Source organism: Rhinolophus sinicus, linkage group LG04, assembly GCF_036562045.2.
Source record: "Rhinolophus sinicus isolate RSC01 linkage group LG04, ASM3656204v1, whole genome shotgun sequence".
Classification (NCBI taxonomy): domain Eukaryota; kingdom Metazoa; phylum Chordata; class Mammalia; order Chiroptera; family Rhinolophidae; genus Rhinolophus; species Rhinolophus sinicus.
This window is the reverse complement of record NC_133754.1, coordinates 115,026,652-115,040,318: the sequence shown is the minus strand read 5'-3', so window position 1 is coordinate 115,040,318 and position 13,667 is coordinate 115,026,652. Positions and strand designations below refer to the sequence as shown.

At 41.7% G+C, this 13,667-nt stretch overlaps 1 protein-coding gene and 1 long non-coding RNA gene across 2 annotated transcripts in view; both read right to left on the bottom strand.

Annotated features, from left to right (window-relative positions):
• LOC141571232 (uncharacterized) overlaps positions 1 to 7,549 on the bottom strand; it is a 49,433-nt gene extending 41,884 nt beyond the window's left edge. The window contains 1 exon segment of the mRNA XM_074331483.1: positions 7,456 to 7,549. Coding sequence (XP_074187584.1) covers positions 7,456 to 7,549 — 94 coding nt within the window.
• Positions 1 to 13,667, bottom strand: part of LOC109439571 (zinc finger protein 510) — a 283,485-nt gene that overhangs the window by 204,518 nt on the left and 65,300 nt on the right. The gene's annotated exons all lie outside the window — the stretch shown is intronic.

Genomic DNA, 13,667 nt, shown 5'->3' with positions numbered 1-13,667 from the left:
GAAAACACACTATGAGTGGAATGGATGTCAAAAATCCTTCTCTAGGAGGTCATCCCTCATTTTACCTCACAGAAGTCACACAGGTAAGAACAAAATTATGAATGTAGCACAGCTTTTCCCTGGAAATTATCCCTCGTTGTATATCAGAAAATTCATACAGGGTAGAAAACCTATCAATATGAATGTAGTAAAAGTTACTCCTCGAGGGCCGGCTTGGTGGCTTAGGAGTTAGAGCTCCGTGCTCCTAACTCTGAAGGCTGCCTGTTTGATTCCCGCATGGGGCAGTGGGCTCTCAACCACAAGGTTGCCAGTTTAATTCCTCGACTCCCGCAAGGGATGGTGGGCAGCGCCCCATGCAACTAAGATTGAACACGGCATCTTGAGCTGAGCTGCCTCCCAGATGGCTCAGTTGGTTGGAGCATGTCCTCTCAACCACAAGGTTGCCGGTTCGACTCCCGCAATGGATGGTGAGCTGTGCCCCTGCAACTAGAATATGGAAAATGGACCTCCAGCTGACCTGCGCCCTCCACAACTAAGCCTGAAAGGACAACAGCTTGAAGCTAAAATGGCACCCTCCATAACTGAGATTGAAAGGACAACAACTTTACTTGGAAAAAAAAGTCCTGGAAGTACACACTGTACCCCAATAAAGTCCTGTTCCCCTTCCCCCAATAAAATCTTTAAAAAAAAAAAAAAGAAAAAGTTACTGCTTGAATTCAAGCCTTGCAGTGCATCAGAGAACTTGCACAGGGGAAAAACCCTATGAAAGTCATGAATGTGGTAAAATTTACACTGAGAAGTCAAGCATTAGAGTACATCAGAGAACTCACACAGGGCAGAAAGCTTATGAATGTAATGAGTGTGGAAAAGATTTCCCCTGCATGTTATGCCTCAGACAACATCAGACAACTCACACAGGAGAAACTATGAATGTCAGAAAGCTTTTTTATAAATGTAATGGGTGTGGTAAAACTTACATGGAGAAGTGAAGCCTTTCTGTATATCAGAGAACTTTCGCAGGGGAGAAACCCTATGAATGTAATAAATGTGGGAAAGCTTTCACCTCTATGTCTCATGTCAGAGAACTCACACAGGGGACAAACTCTATCAGTGTACTGAAGGTGGGGAAACTTTCAGATGTAAAGCAGTCCTTGGAAAACGAGAGAAGTCACACGGACGAAACCCTATGATTCTAATGAATGTGTAAAAGCCTTCTCCATGTCACACGTCAGAAGACATTAGAGGATTCATACAGGGGAGAAACCCTACAAAGGTAATGAATGTGGAAAGCTTTCACCTCCATGTCACACCTCAGAAGACATCAGAGAACCCACATAGGGGTGAAACCCTACAAATGTACTGAATGTGGGAAAACTTTCAGCTGTAAATCAGGCCTTGCAAGTACATCAGAGAACTCACATAGGAGATAAACCCTATCAATGTAATGAACGTCGAAAAGCTCTCACTTCCATGTCACATGTCAGAGAGCATTGGAGAACCTACACCAGGGAGAAATGCTATCAATGTAATGAAAGAGAGAATACTTTCTGCCACAAAGCAGTCCTTGGAAAACATGAGAGAACCTACACTGTGGAGAAGCCCTACGAACGTAATGAATGTGGAAAAGCTTTCACCTCCATGTGACACCTCAGAAAACGTCAGAGAAGAGAACTCACACAGGGAGAAACCCTATGAATCTAATGCATGTGGAAAGGCTTTCACTTCCACATTACATGTCAATCTTGCAGTGAATTTAGACAGGGGAGAAATCCTACAAAGGTACTTAATGTGGGAACTCTTTCAGCCTCAAAGCAGTCTTTGTAAAACATCACAGAACTTACACAGGAGAGAAACAGTATGAATGTAACAAATGTGGTAAAGCTTACATGGCGAAGTCAAGCATTGGGTACATAACAGAAATCACCAAAGATAGAAGACCTACCAGTGTAATGAATGTGGAAAAACTTTCAGGCTGAAGTCAAACCTTGGAAAACATCAGAGCACTCACCACAGAAGAGAAACCCTATGAATCTGGAAGAGTTTCATTTTCATATCATACCTGACAGGACATCAGAGCATTCACATGGGGAAAACCCTGTGAATGTATGAAATTTGGAAAATTTTTGTTTTGGAAATCAGTCTTCATAATACATCAGGGATTGCATGCAGGGAAGAAATGCTACCAATGTAACTAATGCAGAAAAGCTTTATTTCACAACTTACCTCTAAATATTGAACTTATGAGACAACTCACACAGAGGAGTGTGATGATTACACAATTTCACCAATGACTCTCACCTATGAAAACATCAGAAAATTCACAAAGATAAAAAATCCTGTAAATTTGATAATGTGGCAAAATGTTCAGAGTTTTCAGAGATAAAAAGCCAACGGGAAGAGAAATAACCTTTTTTGTACTCTGTTAGGTTCTGTGACTGGAGCCCTGCAAATTGAAAGACATTAACAGTGGTTTATTTCATATGCATATGGACAGTCTCACATAAATGAAATGAAAACACCAAAGAGGTGATCATATCTGGCGGCTTATATGCCATTTTAACAAAAGGGCAATACGTTTGTAAAGAAGTGATCAAAGGAATATGGTTTAGAACTTGTACAGATGGTCCGTTGTGGAAAGGTAAGTAGACGAGGAAACCAATGGAAGATGAGTAGTATTTCATTAAGATTTGTTTATGCAGACATTAGTTGGTGCCATCTCTAATGATAAGAATTGTCTCCTCTTGATGATACCCAAGAGAGGACTGGGAACACTTTTATGAAAGGAGATTTATAGCCTACCTTTCGGCAGATGGGGAAAGAGTTAAAAGGTTTTTCTGTGTCTACTATTTTTCAGTTGATTTCAGCTCAGAATAATTGTTTTGTTAAAGCGGCATAATTTCAGGGTGGCATGTTTTGATCTTATTGACTATACCAGGAAAAAGCTATATAAATGTGATAGAGGTAGGGAAAATTTCCACCAGAAGTCATACCTCAGAGAGCATCAGTAAACTCACAGGGCATTAAACCTGAATGTAATGAATATGGAAAAACTTTCATCCAGATATCAAATTCTGCATTACCGAAGAGAACTCCCACAGATGAACAGCCCTATAAATCTTATAAATCTTATGGATCTTGGATTGCCTTCAGCCAGAAATCACACTTTTGAGAACATTAGAGACGTCGGGGGAGATATCATAAAGATGAATGTCTAGAAACTTATAAGTCAAGGTCAAGTAAAGATTGGAGAACTTAATGAAGGGGCCAAAATTTATTAACATAATGACAGTGGAAGTTCCTAGGAAGCTCCTCACTAAACATAAGAGAACTGTCTTAGGTTATCATAACAAAAATACCATAGACTACTTGTCTTAAGCAACAAACATTGATTTCTCCCAGTTCTGGAAAGTGGAGAGTCCAAGATGAAGGCTCCAACAGAGTTGGTATCTGGTGAGGAGCGACTTCCTGGTTCATACACAACACTCTTTTCTAGTGTTGTGCTCACAAAGAGGAAGGGGAAAGGGAATCCATTGGGGCCTCTATAATAAGGGCTCTGCCCTAATACTTCATCACCTTCAAAGGCCTCCACATCCAAATCCCAGCACCTTGGGGATTAGATTTCAACAGATGAATTTGGGAGAATACAAACATTCACTCTGTGTCCTTCCAGAACTGACTCTGGAAGGAAACCCTTGAAATGTATATAGACAGTCTTTCAACCACTAAGGGTAAGTTTCATCCTTAATGGATCTCAGAGAATTCTCTGGGGAAAGACAGATTGTGAAGGTAATGAATACAGGAAATATTCTGTATGAACTCAACCATTAGCACTTTCACTGTGGAGAAATAACGACTGTGTAATGAAAATGGGAAAGCTTTCTCATTGAATCTCAAAGATTGAATCTCACAGAGTAAAGAATTTGCACAATGAAGAAAATGTAGAATGTGATAAATGTGTGATAACATCAAGCAAAAGTCATCCTTCTCAGTACACGAGAAAATGCATAGAGTAGTGGAGACCTCATAGTATATCGACCAGATGAACGAAAGCTTATGAATATAATGGATGGATTTGGGAAATTCTGCCCGAAGTCAATCCACAATAATATACCCCTATCCTATGTAACCATTTCCTTTTGTCCTTTGGCCCCTGACTAGTCTAAATTGCCAAAGCACTCGTTCATCCTAAGGTGGTAATGTCACCGATTTTCAGGTAGTGAAATATCACTGTCAATGCTAAAACAAGTCCCATGAAGACATTTTCATCCCATATATTGTCTGGTGTTCTTTTTCCCTACAATGACGAAGAGTATCCCATGGAAGGAGTCAGGGTTCAAGAATTACTGTGTGGAACAGTATCCTCCTCTGACAGTGTGACTTTTGCAAGGAAGAAAAAATTTGTTCTTAGGTGAGCTGTTATAGGTTTGGATCTATCTGTCTGTCTTTGTTTCCAAATTCCATTTATAAACTTAAAAGTAAAAGAACAAAATGAGAGGCAATGAGCATTTATTTGATATCCAAATGAATAGCAATTTATGAAGCACTGATTTAGACAGAAAGAATAGGGTTGTGATTAGCAGGCAATTCAAGGGGTATTGATGAGAAAGGGAAGGGGTACAATTCCATGAATAGAAGGAAGGAATTTCTATATGTTCAGACAAACTAACTTAGTGATGCTAATTGTACAGAAGATTTAAGAATTTCAACCAGTGGTTGTTATCTCTGCTTTCTTATTAGGCTGAAATGCTGCTTCACGCCCAGTGCAAAGGTTCTTTTGCCCAGTTTTAAGATTCCAAAGGTGTGAGGAATAAGACATGCAAGATACTTCCTTTGGGATGGCAGCTCCAAGTCCATTTTAAAGTGGCTTTGTTTCTATTACTTTTTCTATTTCTCCCCTTTGATTGAGGTCTTTCCTTGAAAGCCTCACTGATCAATCATCAGAAAGCAACAATTGATCACTTATTAAAAGCATTGTTGGTCTCTTATCGTCAGGAAGACTCCTTCCCAGTGTATTCTGTCCCACATAGAAGGGAACGTGGTTTAATTTTTCCTCAGGAGTCTTAGGACACACTTTAGCAGTTGCTCCAGAACACAGGAAGGCTTTACCATTTTGTTTTTTTAAGGACAAACATGTTCTGTAGGTTCTTGAGGTTTTGCCTATGAAGTCTCAGAGGCCTTAGTGATCATCTCAAAACATTGAGCACCCATCGTCAGAGTGGTATCTTTATAACATTGAGCTGTGGAAAAGGAAGTCTTAGAAAAGGAAAAATTCATCTACTAACAAGCAAAATGATAAGTCCAATTTGAAGAATACACCTGAACGATGAGGCAATACCTTAGGGCAGTCAGCTGAAGATGTTAAAGAACTGTGAGGTGTCAGTGGGCTCTGTATCTTATCACTTGGCTCGTGCCCATATTTATCTAGTACCAGGTTTATTTCATCGGAGGTGTTCTATACAAGTATAACAGGAGCAAATCCTAACTTGTTTAGCCAGATGGTGTCGATAAAAAAACATCCAGCCTCAGAGAAAGCCTAGAAGAGTTTATTGGATGCAAACTGAAGACAATTGCCAGGAAGGAAAATTTCAACAAATTGAGAAAATGCTCAGCAAATTGCCAGTTTTTGGCTTATATTATGTGTAGAATCAAAGCAGAAGGGTTATATAAAATGTGTTGTGTCATTGGAATTAACCCCTGGTCGTTCGCAGAAGGTGACAAGAATTGACAGTCTCATCCTGAAATGAGGAGAGCAAGGCAGTAACTTTATTCGAGAAGTAGGAAGCTGGCCTAGGCATTGCCTGGGCAGAGGACGGCACCTAACATTAAATTAGCTTTTTTCTAATGTAGGAAAGTGTAGGTAAATTTCCTTATGGAGGAGATATGACGTATAGACTGAGGTCATTTGCTTGACATATGTTGGTATATAACTAGTTGCTTTCTGCCCATGCTCTTACCCACAATGCATACAGAAAAATACACAGGGGGCCAAGCCTTAATGTTCGTTCCATTCTAATGGCACTATAATTAGGCTAGAGTTCAACTAACGGTCAGGTTTTGGCAATTTACGCATGTGTGAAGAACCAGTTAAAACCAGTTGGGTCTTATCTCCTCTTTTTATGAGGGTTTAGACATCTTAGGTTTATTTCTAGGGGATGAGCCTGGGCGGCTCCTGGGGAGGGGATGCAGGCCTGGGCAGTCCCTCTTCATGGTCACTTTTATTAACTCTTTTCTGCCTCATCATTCCCCCACGTCTGATCGGCAATGAAAAATCTTTGGGAAATGGATGAAAGTCAGTCTTCTGTAGTTGCTTCAGACTGTATAGGGGCATAGAACGGTCCCTAGCTGTGAGACTGCCGGTCAGGGATGGTGGAATGACTGGGCGCTGAAAATCCGGGCAGCCTCATCTATGGACCTGACTAAGTTAGGGGCTTTGAGCTGGAAGTTAAAGTTCAGATCCATGGGCTGAAGGTGGTTACAGAGTTGCTCTCTGGGATGGGTTGGAAACCTTGCACACGAGCCATTTGCTGTTTAATAGACTCGATTCTGGAGATATAAACTTGACAAGAAGGTTAAAAAGGCAAGGTCCAAATAGGAGTAGCCCAAGGAGAATGAGAAGAGGAACCAGTAAAGATGAGAGAAGATGCTATATGTAGGATGCATAAGAGTGAGAAGGTAATCCCAGCAGGGTGTAAGTAAAGAGGAAAACTAGAGCTCTTAAGATAAAGGTAATAAAGAGCACCTCTGGGAGTCTGGGGTTAGTTAGTAGTAGTTATCAGTTGTGGGAGAGTGACTTGTCTGTTTGAAGAGGACCTTAAGGCTTTCAGCTGGCTCACAGGGACAGAAGCAATAGTCTTGTTTCTGGGGGGGTCCTGCGGAGACTTAAATAAAACAGGTTTGATTCTAAGGGAAGGAGATCCAGCCGCTGACTTTCTGCACCCTGGCAGTAGTTGGCGTCCTTGGGAGAACTGTAAAGGGTGCCTTCCATTTAGGAGTTAACTGGGCTGTTAGAGACCCCTCCTCCTGTAGGCTTTTAACAGTACTTGATCCCAACTTTACACCTCTACCACTTTGGGGGGCTGTAATGTGTAGAGGAGCCGGCCTGGGGGAGGTGCCAGTCCCTGTATTTTGAGTGTCTGCTGGACTTTTTCCAAGTTGCTACTATAGGATATAATAGAATTGAGGCCAGACTCCAAAGCAATGGGCAGCAATTAGACCCAGGACATAGACGTATCCTGACAAAAATTTTAGAGTCCTTTTAAAGTCTGATTTGTCAGTTTTACGTTTCCTCTAGGGTATAGAACAGTGGTAAGGAACAGGCTGAGTAAAATGAGCCTTAATCTAGGGGCCTTTTATCTTTACAACTGAGTAGGTTTTAGAGGAAATAAGTAGGTCCAGAGTGAGTGGTCAAGAGAGAGTAAATGGCTTCTATATTAATCAGGAAATTAACAGGCTTACCTGCCACATCAAGGGTCACCCACAGTTCCACCCCTGTGAAGAGAACAGCTTGGGAGCCTCTGGGAACTTCAGGCTCAACGGTGATCACAGCCATTTCTGGTGAGGGAGTTGGTCCCCACTCCCCTCAGAGCAGGAGCAGTCTCTCTCGCAGCAGCGCCCTTAGTTTGCACTGGGGGCACGGGCTGCTTTGGAGAATTAGGACAGGCCTTACTTACTCCAGTGCTCCAGGCTTCCATATCCAAAGCAGTCTCCTTTTATCTGTCATTTCCTCTTCTGGGGTTTTTGGGGTGCCCTGAGGTGGCCTCAGCCCTGGGTTGTCTATAACTGTGGCCAAAAGTCTGGCCTGTCTCTGGCTTCATCTCTAGTCTTACTGTTCCTTTATTCTTCATTTTCCCTGCCTCAGTTGTTAAAGATATTTAGACAAATTTCCTGGCCTTCACTAGGATCTGTGTCTTTTCATTAAGATGCAGCAATAGGTCAGAATTACTATAATTCTTTGCGAGGTTAGGAAAAACATTAAGCTAAGCTTTTTTATATTGGCCAGTACTCTGACACTGAGGAAGGCACATGAACTCTAGTAGTCCTAAAATACAGAAGTTTACATAACTCTAAGCAAAGCTTAGTTTTTAGATTTTGTTTTATTTTTTTCTTTGTTTTTGTTTTTGGTTTTTGGAGTAACCAGGTCCTAATTGAGACAATGTAAAGCACGGAAAATTATTTTGATGACACATATAATCTTTGTTCTTCAGGTAGAAAACTTTTTCATAATATTAGTAGTAGTCCAATAGTCTAACAAACTTTGTCTTGCTCAGTAGAGAGAGAAAACACAACTTAACTTTTATACTCACTTATCTTTGATGTTTAAATTTACTTAGTTAATCATATTTAACTTAACCGTATATAAAATTCTCTTAAGATTTTTCTTTGCAAGGCTTCTACAGCTTTCCCAGTCCATCTTAATTTGTCTCATTTCACTCACTCAGAAATAACTATCTTTAAGACAAACTACCTTCTTTTAGTTCTCTTCAAAAATGTATTTCCATACCTTATATATTTTTTGAAAATACACATTTTTATTTCCTTTTATATATTGCTTTTTATATAATTAGAATCCATAACCTTTACAACCTTAATTTTTTTCCCCTAGATTTTATTGGGGAAGGGGAACAGGACTTTATTTGGGAACAGTGTGTACTTCCAGGACTTTTATCCAAATCAAGTTGATGTCCTTTCACTCTTAGTTGTGGAGGGTGCCGGTCAGCTTCAAGTTGTTGTCCTTTCAGTCTTAGTTGTGGAGGGCACAGCTCAGCTTCAGGTCCAGTTGCCTTTGCTAGTTGCAGGGGGCGCAACCCACCATCCCTTGTGGGACTCGAGGAATCGAACCGGCACCCTTGTGGTTGAGAGCCCACTGGCCCATGTGGGAATCAGACCGGCAGCCTTCGGAGTCAGGAGCACGGAGCTCCAACCACCTGAGCCACCGGGCCGGCCCACAACCTTAATTTTTATGGATAACCAAAAGCAAGTAATTAGCACTTCCACTGGTAAATTGTGGAATATACTTTGTAACTTTCAAAAGTATAGGCTTTTGTAATATAATACAAGATATATTTATTAACAAATCTTAAGTTATCTTTTAACGTTCCTGTGACAAGAAGCAAAAAGTAGATAAACTCAGACCAATCCAATAATTGACATTTCAGTATTTCATTATTTTGAAACACCTAGATAGTTGATAACTTTTACCATTTAACACAACTTAGCAAAGCCAAGATCTTATGTTACCAATAGTATGTGAGAAATCCCATCGAAGCATCCTAATATACAATTATTACTGAAAAGTTTCATCTAAACTTTATTTCGCTTACTTCTTATTAGTTCTTAACTCTGAGATTTCAAAGTTAATTATTACCCAAGCTATATTTTCTTGACAAATTCTGTAATAGGGATAACACGAATTTATTTCTGTAAACTCAGGTAAAACAAAAGATGCCATATTTAATGTTAATAACCTTAAAAGACATGTCTATTCAACTGAAAGTTAAACCAGCCTTAGTATCAAATATTTCTTAGATCACGTGACCCTGAGAGGTACTTGAGTTAGTTTTTATTATCTTAATTAAAATAAGCTCTTAGTCTCTTATTTTTAAGCCAATGAAACATTACAAACTGGTAATAACATCCAGAGGTAACAATTTTATAATATATAAAACACAGTTAAGTGCAGATATTAGAGACTATATATATAAACAGAACCACCAATAATTGCAGAGGAACCAAGATTTATACTTGTCCTTACAACTTCAAAGACGCTGTAACTAGAGGGGGAGGGGGATTGACGCCTGGGTTAAAAGTGCCTCTTTTTTCTTCAGTTACCTCATCTTCAAGAGGAGGCTGCAACAGCCCTTTGTTTACATTTCAGGTCATCTCCAAGATCCTGAAAGTTACTGCGAGTTAGAAAAATGTTTTAAGACTTACTTTTGTCAAGTTTCTAAATACAGAGTTGGTGTACAAAACTATTTTAACTTCAAAAGTAGTATACCAATTTAAAGACCCATTGAGAGGCTACCTTTCCTTAGAGTTTAGAATGTATATGGGCCAATAAAACATAATTCACTTCTAATTGTAAGTTGACCAGTTTGCTAATACACAACCTAGGGGGCTTTCAGAAGGTATAGATACAGAGCTCCCCATCAGTTTGGTGTCTAAGACACAAATAGAAAAGGAAAAGAAAAAGAGAAAAGACAGACCAGAGGCAAATAAAACAGTAAGTTACATAAACCAGAGTACTTACAGAACCAAATCTTCCTGGAATGAGGAGCTGGGGTTCAAAAACCCTGTCTCTGACCAGCCCGGCACTGCAGATTGGCCACAATCAAGAGGCCCAGATTGGCACGAAGCCCAGATGGCATACAAGCCCAGAACAGGTGCGTAAGGGAGGCTCCGACGACAGAGACAAGGGAGTACAAGTTCCCAGCTTGCAGAATAGAGGGGCCACCTCCTATGGCTGCCGGGGTAGTGGTTTGTGATAGTTGGGCCAGGAAATCGAGGGGGTCCCCCTGATTTTCCGCTAGTTTCTGACAGGTCTGTCTACCTCTGGAGTTACAGAATTAGTGCACATTAACGCGTACCCCAGAGAGATAGAATATGAGACTGACCAGTAGCTGTGAGGGCATCCTCCCAGCTGTTTCGGCCAGGGCTCCTGGACCTGGGGTAGTGGACCCAGTTGTGGAATTGCCGGCACCCCTCCGATGGCCCCAGGCATATCCACACACAGACCATTGGAGGTGCCTTAGAGAGGATCAGATTTAAAGCAAGAGTAAAGGAGACAAGGAGCAAGAGGAGTGGAGGGTTTAACACCCTTCTGTGAGAGGCTCCTGAGGGAGAGAAAGAAGGCAGAGTCAGACTTCCGGGTTTCAGCACCAATGTTCTGTCACTGGAATTAACCCCTGGTGGTTCGCAAAAGGTGAAAAGAATTCACAGCCTGAAATGAGGAGAGCAAGGAAGTAAGTTTATTCAAGAAGAAGGAAGCTGGCCTAGGCATTGCCTAGGCAGGAGATTGCACCTAACTTTAGGTTAGTTTTTTCTTATATAGGAAAGCGTAGGTAAACTTCCTTATGGCAGGAGATGTGACGTATAGACTGAGGTCATTTGATTGACATATGTTGGTTATATAACTAGTTTCTTTCTGCACATGCTCTTACCCAGAATTATACAGAAAAACCCACAGGGGGGCCAAGCCTTAATGTTCATTCCATTCTAATGGCAGTAGAATTAGGCGAGAGTTCAACTAACGGGCAGGTTTTGGCAGTTTGCACATGTGTGAAGAGCCAGTTAAAACCATTTGGGTCTTATCTCTTTTTATGAGGGTTTAGACATGTTAGGTTTATTTCTAGGAGATGAGCCTGGGCGGTTCCTGGGGAGGGTATGCAGGCCTGGGCAGTCCCTCTTCATGGTCACTTTTATTAACCCTTTTCTGCCTCATCAAAATCCATGAGTGGTAGATTAAGGGGGTGCGAGAAAGCAAAGCTTGAAATCTCTGGACTTGGATGAAAGCAAATGGGAGAGACAGGTACTTCTACATAGGTGGATACATGAGAGTTAATACTTCACTTTTCATAGAACATAGAGATGGTAATCGGGAGAAGAATAACTGTGAGTTTCTGTGCTTTCCTGGTCTGGGAAACAAAAGGGATTACTCTGACATTACAAGGCCATGTTATATTAGATGCAAAAAGACACTAGACAGGCTCACTTAAGGTAAAGCTTGACGTTTGTCAAGGAAGGTACAGACTAAAGATGTGACTTCCCGCCATGGCCCACGTTAGTTAGGAATTTTTATGTTCATGCCATCCTATGTGGTTATTTTCAGTCTCCTGAGATTGTCAGGTTTAACATGGGGCCCCTTTCCTGTCCACAGTGATCAATAGCTATTCTATGGTTTAAGATAAATAGGGCAAGGGAATTTATAGATTTTTCCTTGTTGGCTACTACTTGGTTGTAGCTCCAGCATTTCCTCTAAGGTTTTTGATAAGTTCCTAATCATGTATTTAGTTATTGCAATACCTGCCCCAGGAAAGAGTATTCTTCCAAATCTCATAGAATTGCTGGGCATTGACTTTGTGTGTAACCAGTTCTATGTTTTTACCTGCCTAGTTGGTTTAAAGATGACACCCCACGTTTAGTTACATTTGCAGGCAGAAGTAAGGGAGGATAGGAAAAAAAATAACATAGTGAGTTATAGTTCCAGGCAGATATAAGGATGGAAAGGAAACAATAACATAGGGAGGAAAGAAACAATCTCATATTATTTGTGAGATTGGAAAGAACCAATGTAAGGATGAAAGAAAAACGGTCTTGATTTTACAGGGCTGGTCCAGGTCTTGGGTTAAGTATCTATAACAGATGTCAATTGTTTTCCTTGTTGAGCAGTCCAGTTAGATGCATGAGCTTTCCTTAAATGGGAAACATGAATCCAAGAGTCAACACCATTAAATTTGTCCACAAACAGGGACAGGTTTCCGGAAAAATGGTGGCGTGAGGTGAGCCTCTGTAAAGCTCCCCTGGAATTTACAATGAATTGCACAACAAAAACTCCACAAAGGACTCCCTGCACAGCAGACAGGCAAGACGAAGAGGCCCACTACCGACTGAAATCACCTACAGGTGGGAGATTCGCGCGAGCGAGGGGAGGAGGAGGGAAGGGAGAAGTGCGCAGAGACGGAGCCACATGGGCGCAGGACGCAGACCTAGCTCAATGCTCCGAGCTCGCTGCTTCCCAGAATGACCGCAGCTGCGGGAGAGGGAAGAACTCGGACTGCTAGGGCTCCGCTTATGGCCCACAGGGCTGAGGGGGCAGCATATAACACGGCTGAACCCAACGCTCACGGCACAGACCTCGGAGAAAAGACTGAGGGAAAAAGGCTGAAAACGGTGGTTTAAGCCCTCACTGCTGAGCAGAGAACAGAGCCTTAGGCACTGAGACTAGCCACCCCCTCCCTACCCTCCCAGAGCTTGCCCTGCCCCCACCTGCCGGGTGCTAGAAACAGAACGGTAGCCGTGTCAGATCAAAAGAACAGAATATTTGCTCTTGTGGGGACTGCGGACCACAGACACAAATTCGCAGCCCAACTAGTTCCGGCAAAGGGGAGGGAGCTGTGGAAGCAGGACCGGCTGTGGTGGTGGTCACCGCCATTGCTCTGGGCCACCTCGCACAACTCACCCCGCCCCTGGCCCCAAATATCTGGGCGGATCCCTGCAGGAGTAAACAGAACTGCTGAAATATACGGGCTCTGAATCAGAAGCTGGAAGAGTTTTGGAACATCAAAAGCTCTCCGCATACCCACCGGGACACTGCACCCTGTGACCTAGACGAACTATTAACAGAGGAGAAGCCCGTCTCCCAGGGAATCCCCCCATTGTGTGAGAAGCTGGAATAGTGCAGAGAAAACATAGCACTACCGTGTGGGAGAAGAAAAATAAGCTGCAGTTGGAGAAAAAATAAAACATTCTACCAACAAGTACTGGAAAACAAAAAGACCGCTTCCTATCAACCTGTTGCAGAAGCCACTCCTGTAGATGTCTAGGAAGAGAAATAGTAAACCAGTAATATCCATGAATAACCTAGGCAACAAGATAGCTCAGAAAGAAAGTGAAAAATCTCCAGAAAAGGCACTTAAAGATACAGAAATATGTGACTTAAATGACAGCGAATT